This window comes from Erithacus rubecula (genome assembly GCF_903797595.1).
Source record: "Erithacus rubecula genome assembly, chromosome: Z".
NCBI lineage: Eukaryota > Metazoa > Chordata > Aves > Passeriformes > Muscicapidae > Erithacus > Erithacus rubecula.
In genome coordinates, this window is record NC_136661.1 from 28,620,569 (window position 1) to 28,640,857 (window position 20,289).

Below are 20,289 nucleotides of genomic sequence, written 5' to 3' on the forward strand. Positions count from 1 at the left end.
CAAATATTTCTTTCTTTATTTATGTTTAAGTTCCTTGTTGGTTATCTTGTGCACACACACTAGGGAGACTGGAGAAGATACAAAAGCCTTCAAACAGACCTTGAGACACACCTGAGGAAAAGATCAGCAAGTGGCAGCACTTTGATTAAACAGTAAAAATACCTGGAGGTGGAAAGGAAATTAACTGAGTCAGGTAGAAGAAATTATTCCCTGGCTGATGTTCACACAGCAGACAGGCTGTCAGAGAAATGGCAGAATGAGGGGATGGTCTCAGTTGGCAGGAACTTTAAATTTCATCTCGTTCCAACCCCCTTTCCATGAGCAGGGACACCTTCCACTCTCCCAGGTTGCTCCAACCTGACCTCAGACACTTCCAGGGCTTGGACAGCCATAGTTTCCCTGGAAAACCTGTATTTGTAACACTGTGAGATACTTTGACATACAGATATCTTTTTTATGGGTATGCATTTGATACCTAGATATAATGTGGTGAGAAGACTAATTCTAGCAAAACACTTTGTCTGCAAGGACACCAGAAAATTCCTGTAATACGTATAGAAAAGGAGGAATGAGAAAGACAGAAAACAATCAACACAATATTTATCCATTTCATTATTGTTATGTTCCTGCATACAAGAGAAAAAGAAACAAACATCTTTTAATCTATTGTTCTTTTCAGCCTACCTGTCTTCTCTGATGAGATTTGGAAGTTATTTGGAAGCAGCACTCCTTTAATCTTGCCCTTTGTTAATTCCTCTGTGTTATTCTGCCACTGCTTCTTTTATGTTTGAACAGGGAACCTTCCTTTCAGCACTGTGACCCATATCTCTGAGGTCAAAATCTTCAAGTTTATCTCTGATTGAATGACTCACACAGAAAATTACTCACCTGTCCAGCAGTGTCCAGAATGTCCAGATAGGCTGGTTCATCATCAATTCGGACTTGGGTTTTATAAGCATCCTCTGAAAAACACAGTGCAGCTTGCTTAAGCATATGAGTGGCTCAGAGAATGGAAAATGAAACAGCTTTGCTGGTTTGGAGAAGACTTTTTAAAAACTCTCCAATCTGACCTAACCTTGATTTATTTCAAAAGTCTCTTTGTGAAATCCTATCATCCCTACAAAGTATTAGCAAAAGAGTCACTTCTATCACACTTCCTCAAAATACAAACATTTTCCTTTGTTTAAGAGGGAAACATTTTCCTTTCTCTAAACACAAACCCCAGGTGTTACTTTGGTCATAAAAATGCAGAGATGTTATGCTGGAGCAGTGCAACAGAGTTCAATTTACTTACCACAATGACACATTCAATGAAATTTTCTAGCAAATAGTTTCAATTTAAATATTGTCAAAATTATTAGGATAAACTCCCTGTGCCTGAACAGAGTCCTAGCTCAGGTATGTCAGAGAAATTATTTTAACTTCTGTACATATCCAGAAAGCCTAAGAATAAACTTTTTAAAAATAAATTCTGTAATGTGTCCTCACACTTATCATAGATGCAGGCAGAGGAGGAGAAAATCTGCATTAGCTCATGATTTTGTCAACGAAATTTAGAAGAATAAAAACAAAGAAAAGGTGAACTACTATTTGCATAAGCTGTTTTCCTCACATTTCAATTTCATTCCCCTCTCAACATTTGTATTGTCTTTGTAAGATTAAGAAGCGTGTAGATACTGGCCCATGTTTATACTAGAAATAGTCTTGGAAATTATCTGTGCTCTTTAATTGAACAATCATGCAGAGCAGCCTGAGTGGTTTTTGTGAGTGACATTGTGCTCTGAAGTGCACTGAGGCGTGAAGACAAGGCAAGTGCATTTGTTGTTCCTGAGAAATGTTGTTAACCACTGTGAGCCTGTGGCTGGGCTGTCCTGAGTCAGTCCTGGCAGAGACCCCCAGCAACAGGCCCTCAATTGCTGTTCAGATAATACTGAGATTACAATATGGGATTACATAGCAGGTTTTTAGAATTCTTGGGACGTTCCAGTTTGTGCCATAATGTATACGCTGCACCATATATCACTTTATAAAAGCTTGGAAAAATCTGCTTTCTATCAGCAGAAGAAAAAGACTAAATCATTTGGATACAAGTCTGTATAGCCTTCATTCAGACCCCTCCTGTCCAGCCACAAGATTGCTGTCTTTTATGACATAATGACATACAATATTTTCCCCTTTATTTTATGCCTCAATTCAGCAAATATGCACATTACTTTCTTTAAACAAATACCTAATCCCATTGATATTAAGATGGCCCAGAGGCTTAATTAATTGTATGCTATATTACCTTGCTGAGAAAACCAGAACACTCCAACCACCATATGTTTCCATTAATAGATCTTTTTTTAGGGATTGCTGAATAAGAAACTGTGTGGCAAAGAGGGATCATATAAAAGGAATTGGACTACTTGCAGTTTAAGTAATTTATTATTGCATGACAATGTGGTCTACCCGCAGCAGATTTTTTTTTTTTATTTTTTTTATTTTCTGTTAAACAAATATTAAATCAAAATAGTAAAATATGTAAAATCAAACATGATTTTTTCCTTCACATAAATTCTATTGATACTATCACAAATTATTAATGTACTTCCATGCAGGTGGTTGTCCATTTCCATTACATTACTGTTTACATAATTATCATATGACTTCTATACATTTAGGTTTCATTCTTGGCTCTGCAGCTGGATTCTCTAAAGCCAGTGGTCATATTTCCATTTTCACTTAGACCAATATGAATCTTTATACAGAACTTTTAAAGCAGTTAATGTGGAGAAAAATTTTCCTACTTAAATTTTACTTGGACAGAAATGAAGCTGGATAAATACTGGTATTTTTTGGGTTTTTTTTTTTTTTTCCAATGAAAGGATTTAAAAATTCAGAGCTAGTTATAATTAAAAGATCCACTGGCCTCTGAATACTTACTTTCAGTAAGTAAATGTAATATTTACCCTGCTGTGCTACTCCAGGTATGCCCTGATCTAATGTCACAGTCATCAGTAAAGTTTCAGCTCTTAAAAGATGGATCCAGACTATCCTTATAATATTTTTACTTTGCAGATATAAAACTGAATGCATAAGATATTTATTTTGTTTCCCTAGCTACTGACCTTAAAATATTTCACAAAAGAGTGTTGGAATCACTGTCCAATTTTCATTCTTGATGTATGCTGATGTCTTTCAGTTGGTGGTAGAGAAACACATTTTGTTATGCTTTGACCACATACATGAATGTAAATGGTTTTCTGGGCAAATGATTTTCACATTTAAAACTGCTTTTGCCCCAAGAAATGTAGAGATGAAACAGGAAGGAGATATAATTTTCTTTATAACAATCTCTCAGCCTGTGCTCAAAAAGCAGGATAGACAATAAAAAGAAGCCAAAAAATGTCCTCAGTTGAGGTGTGATAAGCAGGGGAATTTTCAACCTGCATGTAGATGGAAAACAGGTGGGACTCTTTACCCCTAATTTTCTTCAGGCACACATTTACAAGGAAGTCCTAAAGCATACACTTTCCAAAGAAATCAGTCTTGAGCCAACACACCCTCACAGCAGAGAACAAATCATAGCCCCCACTCAAGAGCCCTCTTACAGCTCCAACACAGTCACTCTGTGAGAGGCACTGCCTTTCCATTTACCTGTGGGTTCACTGACCAGGAGGGCATTTCATTCCTTCCAAGGCAGCAGGCAGAAGAAAGATGCATAAATTGAAATACATGTTTCCCATATCATGTCACAAAGACCAAGAGGAAGAGCTGTACCACTTAGTTCTCTCTACAATTAATATTTTTAAATGGGGATTTCATCTCAGAAAGTAATGTAAATAGAGATTTTTATTGTCTATTCTGTCCAGTGCATGGGCAAAGATCTTTATTTGATTCAAATTAGGAGGCAGAGGCATTAGCCTGGAAAGAAACCACTTTCTAGAAGTCAAGAATTGATAAATCTGTATCTTGGACCCATATTTTTGGTTCATTGGTAGCTATGAGATTAAGCAGAAAGCCTGGCATTTTTACACATTTCCCAGAGGATTTCAGAAAGGAATACTATGTGGCTGTTTTTTTTAGGATGATACAATTCATAGTCATGGTAAGGAAAGAGAAGTTCTGAGACTTTTCTTCATAGAGTAGAAATAAGCTGCTAACAGTGTACAGAAAAGAACAGAAGAGGAGTTGTTCATGTGAAACTGCATCTAAATGTATATGAAACAAATTGGGAAAATCTTCATCAGGAACACCAATAAACTCATACTCTAATATCCTCCCTTTAAAAATTATCTGCATTGCAAATGGTATCTGACATATTTACACTACATGCAGTGTTTGAGCACACTACAGTTTCTTTCAACAAATTAATTTATAATATGAATATAATGTTCCCTTTAAAGCTAATTTGGGGTCTGCTAGACCACGTGTGCTTTACACCCTACAACTCTAAGGAGTGGTATTTAATAAAATGTCAAAATCCAGCTGCTATTTCAGTAAACCATTAAAAGAACACACAAAATAGACAAGAATGCTAATCAGACATCAGACAATAAATCAGACTATAACTATATTGTTCATATTAAGCTCAGAATTAGTCTTTTTCTGTGAGGTTAGTCATAAAGTCTCAGCTTTTGGCTTGGGTAAAATTCTGCAGGAGAGTAAGTTATTACATGAAAAAATCTTGGGGATGGAGTTTGCTGATATTTTTAATTGTGTTCCAAGCACTGACTGCAAGTATGAACACTTTTTAGGGTACTGAAAATAAAACAAAATAAAAATCTCACATCCTTGTAATCTGAACGTGTGGATATATATGAACTATACAGTTAAAGACAATTTCTTTTTTTCTCCTTTTTTTCCTACATATAACGTTGATTTTGTTAGAATCTTATTTCCTACAAAGATTAAAAATAAAAATAAATATAAAATTATTCTCAGAGGATGATTTTATATGGCTTCAATGAATACTGAGTGTTTAATGTATTACAGGATGGGACAAAACAAAGATCCAACTGTTTTCTGAATGGTACCTATTTCTTTTTAATTTTAAATTCTTTCCAACTTTATTGAATATCCAAATCAAACCAAGAAAGGTTCTTGGAATGTTGTTTGTTTGTTTGTTTAACTTCCCATATTTTCATTTTTTAATTGCCCTTTGCAGTGTTAGAAAAGCAAAGAAAAAAATGAATTAAGCTTTATGTTTTCAGGGGTTTTCTATTTGTTTGTTTCTTTGTTTCTTTGTTTGTTTTTTGGGGGTGATATATGTGTGTAAAATTAATGTGTGATCTTTTTCTCAGGGTTCTTTTTTTATAGTAAATAATTCTGGAGACAGAAATACAGTAATTAATGCAAGATTGTGTTATGACCAGTTATCTTAGAGAAGCTGAATTACTAAAAAATATATCAAAGTACTTTTTCAGTTATGAGCAGGTAACTGTTTCATGACAAATAGATTTGAATGGTGTATGTTTTAAAGGGGAGTTGTGATGAGCTTTTCATCTGCATTACAGACATATTCCAGTCCCTGAAATATAGGTCAGATGCTTCTTTCTTCCATTTGTTAATTCTGCTTCCATACCTACTAAATAAAGTCTCTGCTCTTCTCTGTCTTGTACAATACCAATTGCAGTTAAAAATTATCAGATTCACTAATATAGGTGAGCCAAAAGATATTTTATTTGACTGAGGAGGTGTCAAGTCAGCAGAAGGAATCCAAGTTCTGTCAGCCACACCTGGAATTCTGCCTCTTGTTGTTCTCCCTGTGTGCCAAAGCAGCAGCAGGAGACAGCTCTTGGTGTGCTTAGATTATCTGCCACAATGCATTTTAATTTGGGAATGCTCCTGAATGAAGGATGGGCATGAGTCTTTGGCTGTATGGGCGCTGTTTCTATTTACAGCAAGCAATTTTTAAATTAAAAGACTGGATGAACAGAGACATAAACCACTGTACCAAATACTACACATAAACTCCTCCTCTTTGAGATAAGAATATGCATGTCACAGGAATTACCCATCAAAATACATTGCTATTAAAACCTCCCTTAGCATATAATTATTTTCCTGGACTATGAGTGTTTTACAATTTGAGTGAGCATTGCTATCAGCATTTTGCAGACAAGGACACCAAGTCACAGAGGTTGCCCTCCCATAAGCTCTGCACACATGATAAGCAATGGGTGGTTTAGAGGAGCAGGACTGACAGATTTGATTGCCTTGTATTTTGTAAATACTCATGTGTATAGCAATATCATTTAAAATAATACAAGGTAGGATATTAGTACTAGGCTATTAGCTAAGATATTTAAATATTCCAGTTCCAGCTCTGTTACATCATTATATGTGATGTGATTCTTGGGGATGTCCTGTGTAGGACCAGGAGTGGGACTTGAGCCAATTTGATCTTTGTGGGCCCCTTCCAGCTCAGCTTATCCTGTGATTCTGTGATTCTCTCTGCAATTAGAGGAACACTTAGTATTTTTCTTCCCAGTGATGCTGTTTTTGTTTCTCAGCATTGAGCTGTATATGCCATTTGTAATTTGTTTAGCTTTTTCATGTCTTTGTCAGATCCTTCAGGTTTCACTCAGTTTCATGTTAACAGCACACATTGCCTGTTACCAGCCTTCAAAAGTGATGGTAACAGACAATATTATTCCAGACAGAAGAATCTTGATGATGGTTTGCAGAAGAAAGAAAAAAACATGTCTGCCTTTCTAAATCCACAGCTAGAAATGCTTTCTTCAGTAACCACATGTTTTAAACACCTCAATTATTTCTATGAAAGAGATATAGGTAAATGCAGCATTTAATGTAGACAATACCTCTCTGCTAGCCTATAAAAAACCTACAGTGTAGGCCTTGAGAAAATTAAAATAATCTGAGAAAAAAAAAAAATAACAGTATTCATCTTAAGTGCTTTTCATGCAAGGAATTAATTAATTTATTCATTGCACATTCAACTGCATAATGAATACAGAAATAAATACAGATAATAAATACAGAAATCTCTATCTCTCTGCTTTCATTTTAGCATTCAAATCGCCTTAAGCATATTTACAGATAAGATACTGAACCAAGGCTTTGGCCACATATGTCTTCATAAAATATTTTGTAATGTTTTCAAATGGTCTTGCTAAATTCAAATGTGTATCACTGTTGTAAATTCCATCTCTCCCTAGTTTAAATTGAAAACTCAATGTCTCCTTTATTTAGCCTTTGTTCAGTGTCATGACATGATTTTGACTAACTGCTAGGTTCAGTTCTAGAGGTTTCTGTTCCTTCAATGGCACAAAAATATTATCCCTGATTTCTTAATGGCTCAGGTTCCCCAGACTAGTTGTGTCTGCCCCATCCCTGAAAGTGTTCAAGGCCAGCTTGGACAGCTTGGGGAAACCTAGTCCTGTTGAAGGTGTCCCTACTCATGGCAACAGAGTTGGAATAAATTATATTTGAAATTCCTTCCAATGAAAATTATTCTGTGATTCTGAAGCTTGTAAGATAATTCATAATTTCAAGGAGCGAAGATGCAAATAAAAACAATTAAAAACAAACAAACAATAAACATAATTATTCTAATATCTATGTTCTAAAACAAAAGAGCACAACAACTTGTAGTTGATTTTTTCCTCCTAATATAAGAACTGTTAGTATTTTCAATGAAAAGGAGAAGCACAACTAGATTATATAGATATTATAGATCCTCAAACAAATCTCTGCATTGAATCCTAATCAATGAAAAATTGTGTATAAATGCTTAGAGGGGCACAGCACATAGAATCATAGCAACATTTCATTCAAACAGAATTGTTTCAATTGTAAGGAACCTAAAAGAATCTCATCCCAGCTCCTGTGCCAAGGGAAGGGACACCTTTTATTAGACTAAAGCTGCTCAAATGCCTATGAACATTCCTGGGATGGGGAGTCCAAAACCCCCCTGAGCAACCTGTTGAACATGCAGAATCATTGAAGCAGAATAAAACCTTCAGTTTAGTCCCAGCAAGTCCCACACAAGCCTGACCATTCATTATTAGTAGTTTTTAACAGCCACCTTCATCATACTCTTGTCTGACTCCTTTACTTCAGGCTTTGGCTGCATCTGTTTCCAATAATTCACCTAAAAGCTCCTTCAGCATAATGGGCATTTCTGTTCAGCTCTCACCTCACCACAGTGCTCCTCTCCTCATGCCATTATGTATCTGTCTTAAAACAGCTGCTCTCAAATTGACTTTCTCCCTCTTGTTGGGCTGCCTCATGTTTCAGATCTGTGCTCTGCAGGGCAGGGCTGATAACAGTGAGCTGCTGAAGCAGCCTGATGGATTCTCAGCTTTGGGTAAGGACATGCCAGCTTTCCCCTGACCTGAAATGCACCCAGTGCCTTTAAAATTGGGAAGTGGGCTATCCATTGCACCTTACATCTTCTATTTTATTTTTTTTTCCTTCAGTTTTACCTGTAGATGTGTACAAGAGCCTCTTCCTGAATGTCAGGTTGCTGTTTCATACTGTGGTGCCCTTTCATTCTTTGCTGAAAAGTAAAAGCTGCAAAAGCTGCAAAAGCAGCTTAATCTCACTTAGTTTATGGTAAGTAAAAATAAAAAAAAAAGGAAAAAAACCTCCCACCAAACACCATTATATGTGCTCTGAACTGTTCTCGTGATCATGAAGTTTATTAATAAACCAGCTGGAAAATGAGGCAATGGCCTGAACAGCTTTCAACAACTAAAATTAAGAGTGGTTGTGTTGAACAGTTTTGCATGGGAAAGATTTTCTTCTATATGGAGTTATCAGCAAGGATAGAAAGCACAATGTACAACAGAAAATTTAAGGTAAGACACCTATTTTCAGACAGAGGTGGTAAAAATATAAAACCTTGGTATTCAGCAAGGCAAACTCATTGTTGCCTTGTCTGCTCTTGCAACACTTTGCACCCAGTCAGATATCTGTCATCAGGGCCCAAAGTTTATAAATTACACCAGAATATGTGAGTATAATGGTATATATATGAGTTTATCCACTCCTGAAAAAAGTATTAGGACCTTTAGAAGATTTAAAATTTGGCACAAAAACCATCAATGCAAATATCTTCTTCTACAAAAACACTGAGTATTTTTATAATAATATATAATATATAATACTATATTTTTAATACCATACTATGCATTTTTAATATTTGCAACATTTTATTTTCTAGTTGTAGATAAGCGTTTCCCCCTCCAAAAGAAAACTATTATTGCTAATTAAAGCAAAATGTCTTTCACAAGGCTACAGAGTGGTTACAAGTTCTGATCAAGATTAAATTTGTTTTACAATTTATATAACCAAAGTGAAGACTAGAAAACAATACACACCTCTTCCTTCATTTCCCCAAACACATGGGTGGAAAAGTTCATTGCATTCTTACACAGCAATATATTGTGAAACATAGAATTTTTAAATGATAACTTTCTGCAGAGATACAGCATGGATTTAAATGAAAGAATGACAGTCAATCGGAATAATTTGGTCTGGTGGAGCAGCTTTCAGTAACTATGAAAATGCTATCATCAACAAAGCCACCATTTATGATTTTAATCTGCAAATATGCATATATGTGACTAAATTTGTATTAATTATTGTATAGGACAAATTTTGTTGCCCAGAAAACTCAGCTCTTCTTCAGAACTTACCGTGCAGTCCTCCAAACACCCTAAATTTTACTTTTGAGGTGTCCATCACCTAAGCTATTTTACTCAGAACCAGCTCTCACAGAGAGATTATAATTTCTCTTCAAAAGTTAACAATTTTGCAACTTAAGGTTAAAGATAACTCAGGCAAAGCATTATACTTGCTGTTAGGAACTGCTTGCAATGTATAGTGCTGCTAATATTTAATAAAAGCATATCATTACTTTCTCTGCTTCCAGAAAAATTTCATTTCATTCAAAGGTGTACATGAACAAAGTGAACAAAGTACTTGTGTTTAATCAAAACATGATAATTAACAGGAGTCCAAGTACCCTTATCTTGGGGAACAAGAATAGAAGGTAGCAATTTCACCACCCTTTCAAGTCCATGCTTGTGCTGCTGGGTGGGAGGATCTGACAGCTATGAATTCACTTTTTGTCATTCCAGGGGAAGTAATTAGCAAGTTGGCTACATCTGTGTGGTTATTAGCATAGATGGTGCCTTGGATTTAGTAAGGTGTAGATGGATGCTGGCTTCCATGAAAGAAAGGTTAATGGAAACATTTATCCTGCAATGAGGAACTTTGAATTGAGCTTGATAAATCAGCTGCCTGTAGGAAACCATAGCATAGGTGTCTCTTTCAATTTCAAAAGTCATTTATGGAATAATTTTGCTAATCACAATATGCAGGATATAGGTAAGCAAGTTTTCCCTTTTCCTGGGCTGCAAGTCTCACTTCAGGTTCTTCTGAGTTCATGCCCCTAGTGGTAATTATAATCACTGAATGAGGGTTGTGGCACCCACAGCAACCACTGGGCTAAGGCCACAGAGTGAGTTTGGTGGTCACTTCTGCTTCAGCCATGTAATTCCCAGGACATTGGACATTCTCAGCTGCCACATAATGTGACACTCCACCCCACTTTAGCCCAAGAACTAGGATTTCTTTATTGCATTCCACAATTGGGAGAATTATTCATCTAAATAACATGAGATACAGATGGTTGGATGAGATAATCATGCTCTATCACTTTGTACACTTGCATTGCTAATTAGAAACTACAATATGTGTGTGACTTCTCTGTGGATAGCAGTTCTGGGTTAACATATAAACTCTTCTTTTTTTGGTGTCACCATCCAGTTACAGATACTGCTTGCAGCCAAAATCAGTCAGGATCTAAAGGTTCAGACCTGAATTCCACAGCTAAACCCAGTGAAAATGTGCTGGGGAAACTCTGCTATAAGGGAGCAGGGAAGAACCTAAGAAGGAGATATTGCTCCAGTTTCAGTTTTTAGGTTAATATTAGTGTATAATTGTGGCCTAAAATAAGGACTGAAGAGTTCAGCCCTCAGGATATCCTCTTCTGTCAGCAGAAGAACCATTTAAACTCTTTTGCTGCTTCAAACTATTAGATGAATCAGTCAGAGACTTGATGGATCAAAACAAGACAAAGCAAAGATTTTTTGATGGAATCAAACCAAAACTGCCATTGCTGAATTGGAGGTCTTCTGCCCTGTACAAGGCTGGCATGAAGGGAAAAAAAATCTCTTTTGTGTAGAACAGACAAAAAAAATTTTATAATGGTTGCTATTCTTGGCTGACCCTTTCTACATGCTGAATATAGCAGATATTATAAAATAATTTTAATAAAACTGTTTCATTATTATCTTTACTTGCTATTATTCTTACTATTATTATTGTATGAACATACCACAGAAATGCTTTTGTATTGTCACATTTATAAGAAAAGGCTTTTGTCTTTCTTCCTCACTTTTAATCTGACTAATCAGTGCTTTAGAAGAGCAACCATAAGGTCACACTTCTATAGTTTTTGGTTGTTTTTCTTCTCCCTGTATTGAGCAGTTGCACAATTAATCTCAGGATTCTGGAAGAAATAAAAGCATAATATACCATACTTTTATCCTTCATTGACCCTTTATTCAGTGAAGAAGATGGCCAAGGAAGAAATATATTTTACTTCTAACACAAAGTTAATGGAGTATGGGAAATAATAAATATGAACCATTAGCAGCTAAGGGGTATTGGTGGTTTTTTGGATGTGAACATTAGGCAAGCACAGATTTCTCATGACAGCACACAGAGTAAACACCTTTTGTCCTCTTCCAGCCATGGTAAACTCTTGCTGAGCAGAGGTGTTGGAGAAATAGAATCCTAGAATCACAGCACCCATCATAGCTGACTACCAGCTGTATTTAACTCTACTGACCAACACTCACCATCTGCCAGGTTTTACTCATAATAAACAGAGTAATTTGTTTGTTTTCTTAATTTCTAAAACTATGGAGAAAAGGATATCGTATCACCAACAGAATCATCAATTAAGTCAATTCTGATTCAATAAATGCTCCAACTGAGAATAAAAAGAGCCATGAAAGGTTAAAAAACCACTTAAATAGTTTTCTTCATTTGGAGATGGACAACAGCCCCAGGAATCCCACACAGTGGTGCAGGCAATTGTCACTGTTAATTTTGACAACAGGGACCATCTTTGAAAGGAATTTTGTCTCACTGACTGGTTTCTGAGAGTGAATGCATGACATGCTTGACTGGGTTTTTACACTCTCCTGCCCCAGAAATAACACCATTTCTGTTTTCTTTCATTTTCACTTATGCTCCCATTTCCACATATTTGTTTCTAGAGGATCCCTTTTGACTTTTTGAGCTTTGAATACTATTTTTTATACTTAAATTATTAAACTCAGTAACCTAGTAGGCAGCTATTCGGTGTTAGGAAGGCTTAGTTTTCTTTTGGAATACCATTTAATCAGCCTGAAAAACAGTACAATGGGTACCAGAGAGCCAGAGTGAGGCTTGGAGAAGAGCAGAAATAAAGATTGGGATTTCCCATTTTTTTTCACAAATGAGTTTTCAGATTTGGCTTATTTCATCTCACCAAATTAGACTATTTCAGACTCTCCAGTGTCTGTTCCTAGCAGGTGATAGCTCATACATCATTCCTTGTCCATGCTTTAGGGTAAAGAATAGCTCCAGGTATTAATAGCTACATAGAGACACTAATATCTACATCTATTAATATATTATAATATTAATAGCTCTAGATAGATAGCTCTAGACTTGATCTCTACACCATTTCCTCCTCTGAGACTTCCCAGCATGGTGAAGCAGGGGATTGTAGCTGTAGCTGCTGTCTGGCCCTGCTGTGCCTGAGGTGAACCTGCCAGCAGAGCTGCTGTCTCCAGTTTCCTGGGGGCCTGTGAGATGGACACAGATCACTGCATTGCCAAGGCTAAAATGAAAGCCAAAATTCTCTTCAAGGTGCTCTGACCAACATCCAAACTTTGAGGAAATTGTGGTGATTTGAGAGGGGAGATGATGTCTGGGGTACCTACTCTCTGAAAAAACACTGACTGCATTTGCATCTCTAATATTTTTTTGTATCACAGATGTTGCTAAAAGAAAATTTGTAGATTAAGCTATGTTTCCCTGGTGCTTGAAAATGTTAATTGAAAAAGAACCATCACCTGATGTAATCAGCCCTCAATATATTTTCATGGGTTGTATTTGTAAAAATAACTGAATGTTGACGTTAGATTAAGACCAGGATTTTAGTGGTGATTTCCCTTGAGTACAGACAGAAAAATGCAAGCTGTTGCTTTGATAATTTCTTGCATGAAGTCTGAAAACAATTTTGATGTTTTATGAAAGCAAAATTCAAAGAAAGAAATTTTGATATTAGAGGAGATCATGTATCTGAGTAACATAGCATGTTTAGTATAGGACTGACTATTCCCTTAACAAGAAAAATATTGAAGTTCTCAACAGAAAGAAACAAATTTCATAATGAACTGAGACTTCATCTAAAACAAACAAATCTCAGGCTGAAATGTTGAGATTATCCAATTAACATTAATGTGCACTTTAGAGGGAAAATACAGCCCTTTTAAAAACAAATATCTCAAAAGAGAAATGGGATTTTTTTGATTTTCAAGTCAAATTGTTTCCATCAGAGAGAGGAAAATCTGCTGTGATTTTTCCAGTCTCCCCTCTCTGTACTTTCAAATTGCATTTCCTTTCACAGTAGGATGAAGTAGTAACACTAAGCAGAAGGCATGTTATTGCCTCCTTGAAATCTAAACTAACTGAGCAGTTTGGGCACTTCTTCCATTCTTAATTTTAGTTTCTTAATGCTACTCCATACTTTTCTATGCATGGCTTATGTTTTCTCTTACAATGGAAGAACCTACACCGCCAGGCACATGACAATGCTCTTCTTTCTTTTGCCACCTTAGCAAGGATTGTGCACAGAAAGTCTCACTCTTAATTTCCATCTACCCAGACACTCTGATGGGTACCACAGTGATTTGTGAGGGGTTTTGTTCTATTAATCTTCAGGCATCTAGATTTAGAAACCTACAAAGTATGCATCTGTATGCAAGGTAGGTAGCTAGAAATCTCCTTAGCTGTGAGGTGTGGATGCACTCCAGTTGTCCATACTGGATGTCTGATATGCTCTTGGGAATATTTCTGGTTCTCATTCACTACACTGGAAGGGCTCTGGTGATCCACAGATCCTGTGTCACACCCACAGGGGGACAGATATCAGCCACATATGACCTGTGGAAGATCCACATCTTCTGGGTCAGGATCCTGAGACAAAGCAGGACTGCAGGGCACAGAATCCTTCACAGAATATTTTAGGTTGGAAAAGAGCCCCATCACTGAGTCTGATTGTTCACCCAGCACTGTCAAGTCCACAACTAACCCATGTCCCCAAATGCCACAGCTACAGAGCTTTTAAATTCCTCTAGAGATGTGATTCCACCTCTGTCCTGGCAGCCTGTGACACTACTTAATATCCTTTCAGGGAAAAAAACCATTTTATATCCAATGTAAACCTTCTCTGGAGCAAGTTGAGGCTGTTTCCTTTTGTCCTGTGCCTTGTTAACCTGGGAGAAGAGCCCTAACACCCTTCCTGGCTGTCCCCTCCTGTCAGGGAGCTGTGCAGAGCCAGAAGATCCCTCCTGAGCCACCTTTTCTCCAGCTGAGCCCCTTTCCAGCTCCCTTGGTCACTTCTCATCACACCCGTGCTCCCACAAACTGCAATGAAAGAAGTGAGCAAAAAACTGAATCTCCACTCTTAAATCTCCCTGAATCTCACATAATTGGAACCAAGATAAATGATTCATGTGCAGACATTATCATGTGAATCCCTAAATGTGAGCCTTAGTCATACAGAGTAGCCATAATCTCTGCTCTTTTTGGTGTTCATAACTCAAAGTGCTTTACACCAAAAGTGACTATTCATCTCTTAATAATGCAAATAATACCAATAGACAGTAAAATGAAAAATAAAAACACAGCTTTAAGAAAATGGTTAAAATGCATGCACCAGTATCCTTGTACATTCTTCATTTCTTGCTTTGAACAATGATGAATATGGAAAACAAACACAGGCAATATTGCTACATCTACATAATCAGTCTGAATACCCTTGGGAGACAGTCCTTGGAGACAAATTGATCATTTTATATGAATATTTTATCCCATCTCAGATAAGGCTAATAAATATATGAAGAATGATGAATGAAAGAAGAAAAAAAAAAAGGAAAAAAAAAAGAAAATGTTGGGAGTCAAATCCAGTTCTGACTTGCTCAGTCCAATCTAAATATTTAATTTTCTATATAAAAAAGAGAATGAGAATTAATTTAAGGATGGTCTACACATGCATTCATGTTTTATATAAGAGCAGAAATGTTTTAGAAACTTTTTGTGCCCTAAATATAAATGTGAATAAAACTTTTATGGCGAGATGCCTTACCCCAGACCTAGCAGATGTGTCCCACCTTTGTCTTCTTTAATTTTTAGTAAGTTTTTTATTTCTCTTGCTTTATCCTTTTTCATTATTACCTTCAAAACAAATATAACCTTTAAATTAGCATTTTTTAATATGTATTACACAAACCTAGAATATTCCCAGCTACATTTTATATTTTTTTGTTGAAATTCACCCCCATCCTTCCAACATCTTATTAAAGATGAGTAAATGCATTTTATTTGATGCATTGGTGAATTCACGGCTTCGTTAGGAAACCTCATGGAAATTCATGTGCTTAATGCTAGAGTGCTTTCCATCCCACACCCATTTCAATTAGAGTTTGACATTGACACAGCCTTAATGCCCTCAACTGCTCATTTGACACAATCTCATGCAGTGATATCTCACCAGAACAGAGGAGCTGCTCTCGCATCTCGTTTGCATTATGTATTCATTTTAAGATTAGTCACATGGTTAATGAGCATCTTGGAGCCTGTCCAGTTTTCTGCTCTCTGTCGTGTTTCCTTTCCTGACACTCCACTTGCATTAACTCTCTGTGATGTTGCCAAAGACTGTGCAGACTGTAAATTGATCTTAGCCATTCGTTCCAGAAAATTATCACATCCACTGCCATTTGGATTTTATGCCCATTGTTGACTACAATTAAATATTACATGTGTGCTAAAATAATTTCGTTTTCACAAAATGCTAAGCTCTGATTTTTTGCTTCATAAGTTCTAATACTAATTTTCCCTTCCCCTCCCCCTTTACTTACAGAATTAGTATTGTTTTTTCTCAAAATTTTGAACTGCAATGTTTGTGGCAAGCCTAAAATAGAGCCCTTATACCCATTTGATCTTGAGCTGGCATTAAACTCAAAGTGACACCATTAAAATTAGTAATTCTGGTAGCATTTAACTTTTTAATCAATGTTTGCTCTATATTGTAAATGAATACTGACATATCTATCTCTACATTTATGTATATGCACACTTATTTATATCAATACATGAGGTCTGCAGTTTGAGTTTCTCAAAATCTTATCAGATTTTCCAGACTAAGACAATCAGGTGAAATAAAGGAAAGTTTCTGACATCTGAAGGGAATATTTATTGTACAAATTTATTTTGACAATTTGTTTCTGTTCCACAATGTACAGGGAATTTATTCCAATAAACTCTTATTGGAATAAAAATGCTCTGTGTACTTGGAAAAGCAAACCAAAAACCAGCAAGCATTAACAAAAAAAAAAAAAAAACAAAAAAAAAAAACCCCAAAAAAAAAAAACACCCCCCCCCCAAAAAAAAAAAAAAAAAAAAAAACAAAAAAAAAAAAAAAGAGAGAAAGAAAAAAAAACAACCTCAGCCTTTTCCTTCACATAAATTTACAGTAATCTTCTTTGAGAAAATCTTGCACTTTTGTGATGTCACAACATCCATTAAATTCTTCAAAAGTGTAGGTATTCCTTTTGCAAATACAGAGAAAAAACCCATGTAAATAGTTCTAGTCCTATTTGCATGGCCTTTTCAAGATCAAAAGTGACACATTTGAAGTATAGGTATGTATAACATACAAAACTATAAACATATCTATCCTGTAATGTAGAAACTGAAATATCTTTTTTAGCAAAAATTCTGCATCACTTCAAAGCAGCAGCAGCAGCTTTCTGTGATCAAGATGCCCTGTAATATCTCAGAAATGTCAATGGACAACAGAAGAAAAAGTTACAAGTACAAAGCACCATTATATTTTTATTGTATATTTCTACCACATTTCTAGAGATATGAGTCATTGCAGGAAGAGAAAACTCTGATGCATTGGTAACATAATGGTGAAACACAATGGGAAGGAATGATAGGGAAAGTCCATGTTCCTGGGGACTCTCACAAAAGAAGATGAAAAATAACACCCTACATCTTCAAAGCTGCAAGATTATTACTGCACAACATTTAGGATAAATACCTAACTGTGTGTTCAGAGGGGAGCAGAATTGGGAAGGGGAAGCATATTTGGCAGCATATTAGACTGAAAGGACTCTGCATCCTCTGGTCAGTATCACTGAGCAGTTATTTCACCATAGCCTCATGTTGGATTAGATTTAAAATAAAATAATAAAATAAAATAAAATAAAAAAATTAAAATAAAATAAAATAAAATAAAATAAAATAAAATAAAATAAAATAAAATAAAATAAAATAAAATAAAATAAAATAAAATAAAATAAAATAAACAACAAGACAATTTATCTCCCCTTAAAGCTCATTATCTTATCAGTTTATAGATAAAATATAAAATGCAAGTAAAATAAGGAGGAAAAGAAAAACCCTGTAAGAAGTTTCACAGGCCAGCTGCCCATGTGTGTGCTTCTATAAGGAGCAGACCAGGGCATAAAATATGTTCACTATACAAGAAAAGAAAAGAACAATTTTTTGTATTGAAAAGTTTGAGATTTTATGAAAATAAAACTTGAAACCCAGTTACCAGCCATTTATTTTTAAGTCAAAGCAAAAAACTATTGTAGATTCCTGGGGTTTTATGTGTTCCTAATTGACCATAAAGGTGGTTTTATGGAGCTTTTGTATTTTGTGACTGAATGTGGTTTGGCTCTGCTTTCCAGCTAGAATGTCAACCAGATTGTATCAGTGCTATGCTCATGTGTTTTGGAAACAGTTTATTGTCACTTATTTTTACCTAGATGACAACCTATTTCACAGGGATCTACAGAAGTGAAAAACTGCTGAAATTATTATACCATTTCCATGCCAATGCTGAAAGTGGACAATGAAAATTAAAAAGGACAAAGTGATTATCAATATTTTGGTAGCCCCAGGGTCATCAACAACTTTCCCTTAAAACTGAAAGTGATAGAATTCTGGGATTTCAGAGACAATTATGATGTTTATAAGATGTCTCTCTATTTCACTACCCCCTGCCCATCCTTTTGTTTTAGGAGAATTAATTAGGAAAAGCCTTATCAAAGGCAAGGAAGTGCAGCATCAAATCTGTCAGCACTATCTCTTTAAATCTTGGCTAAATTTGCACAGTTAAGCATCATGGTCATGTCAGCACAATCTCACACCATAGAAAACAGAGTGTAATAAACAGTGCAAGAACATCAGAAAAAAAATTAGGTAGGTATTTATTACATTCTTATGTACCTGTAAAGCAAATGAGAATCTACTTTATGTTAATGCTCAGCTAGAGAACTGTAGTCTCAATGGTTTGGTTAACACTGGGCAACTGTGGATTATCATTTAAACACATTATAGAACTTTTTTCTGGGCAATATCACCCATTCAGTGACTGCCACAGAAACGTCTGCTCCTTAAAAATGCCCAGGGAAATAAAACTGCAGGTACACAGAGTTATCTATTTCCAAAGACGTACACAAAAAAAAAGGTGAGGCCAATGTGCTCATAAGGACAGCCCATAGGTTCCATAAACAAGATTTAAATTGCTGTGTAATGGATTTTATATGTGGCCTGTTCTGCAATTTTTGCATAATCTCCTGTTGGGCTGCAATGAGAAACAAAACTCTGACTAGAGAAATCACTGCTCCAATCTTTAATGAGAACTTCCTCATGACATAAAGGATCTGTATCTACCTCCTCATGACTTTTGAAGAATAACCTTTTCTTTGACATCAACACAGTCTTGGCCCTGGGAGTGCTCAGTTTGGATTCCCTCTTTTTTTCAGACTGATGGTCTAAGTAGTAAAAATATCCTTACCAGTGGATGTGTAACTGAGCATAAGATTAGTTCTGTGAGTTGAGACCAGTAGTGTAATAGTAGTAAAATCAATCTCAAAGGTATAAATTTTTTCAGTCATTTGAAAATTATGTATCTGTTGTTATAGGTGTGGCAGCAAATGATTCCTTCTACTTGCTTCTTTTATTTGGTTTTAGGTTCAATTTTAAGGGGTTGTACTACAAATTTACCCAAGAAGAGACATACATACTTAGCCCAAGATTATTCTCTTCTGTTTAGTATGTGTTTTAGAGTCCAGACAGTAATAAGTCTTTTTCAGGATGTCCTCATCATGTTCTGAGAAAGAAATGCTGAAAAACTCCTGCTTCCAGTTCTGTGTCTAGCCAGCAGGGTGAGATGGAATTCAATAATTCCCTGTTAACTTTTGCCCTCTCTCCTCTTCCTTAGTGTTGATTTTACTGAGTAGAAACACTTTCTCACTCAAGGAGACCTTCATCCTGATCAGGTCCTCTAGGCATTCCTGCAGTGTGTATTTAGAATGCACCATAAGCTCTCTTTCTCTCAGTGATTATCTATTATTCATATTGTGGTGGTGTCTAGAGACCAATAATTTAAGGTTATGACGTGATACAATATAGGGATAAATGCTGATGACAGGTGGATAGATAATAATAAAGATGGATGTATGTACATAACCTAATGATGTCGATAACTAATAATGTTCCTCTTTTCCAATTAGATTTAATTATTTCTTTTTTTTTTTTTTTTTCTGAGAACAGCAAATGAATTAGCAGCAATTTCAGAATAGTTTTGCCTTCTTACAGCTGACACATTTTATTGGTATTTTGCATTTTTTTAACAGTTGTAAAATTACTAGTGACATGAAGAGTTTATCTATTTTTTCATTGTTAAATTTCATTGTTAAAATTACTACCATTTACCAACAGTTAAAATCTGCAAAATATGGAAGACCATAGAAATAATAAAAATAAAAGTTGTCATTGTTTGCTCTGTATATACAGCAATACAGTAGTTTTATAGAAGTTAGAGGTGAGTTTGAAATATTTGAAAATTTCAAAGAAAATTTAAAAAAAAATGACAGAGAGGAATTGATTTATTTTTTTCCCCAAGGAAGTCTTTGT

General features: G+C 35.6%; 1 protein-coding gene across 2 annotated transcripts in view; it reads right to left on the reverse strand.

The window, feature by feature from the left end:
• The window catches only part of RIT2 (Ras like without CAAX 2), a 169,575-nt gene that overhangs the window by 99,016 nt on the left and 50,270 nt on the right, over positions 1-20,289 (reverse strand). For both annotated transcript variants that reach the window (XM_079330404.1, XM_079330405.1), the window contains one exon: positions 889-962. In XM_079330404.1, the coding sequence (XP_079186530.1) occupies positions 889-962 (74 nt within the window). The remainder of the gene's footprint in view (positions 1-888; positions 963-20,289) is intronic.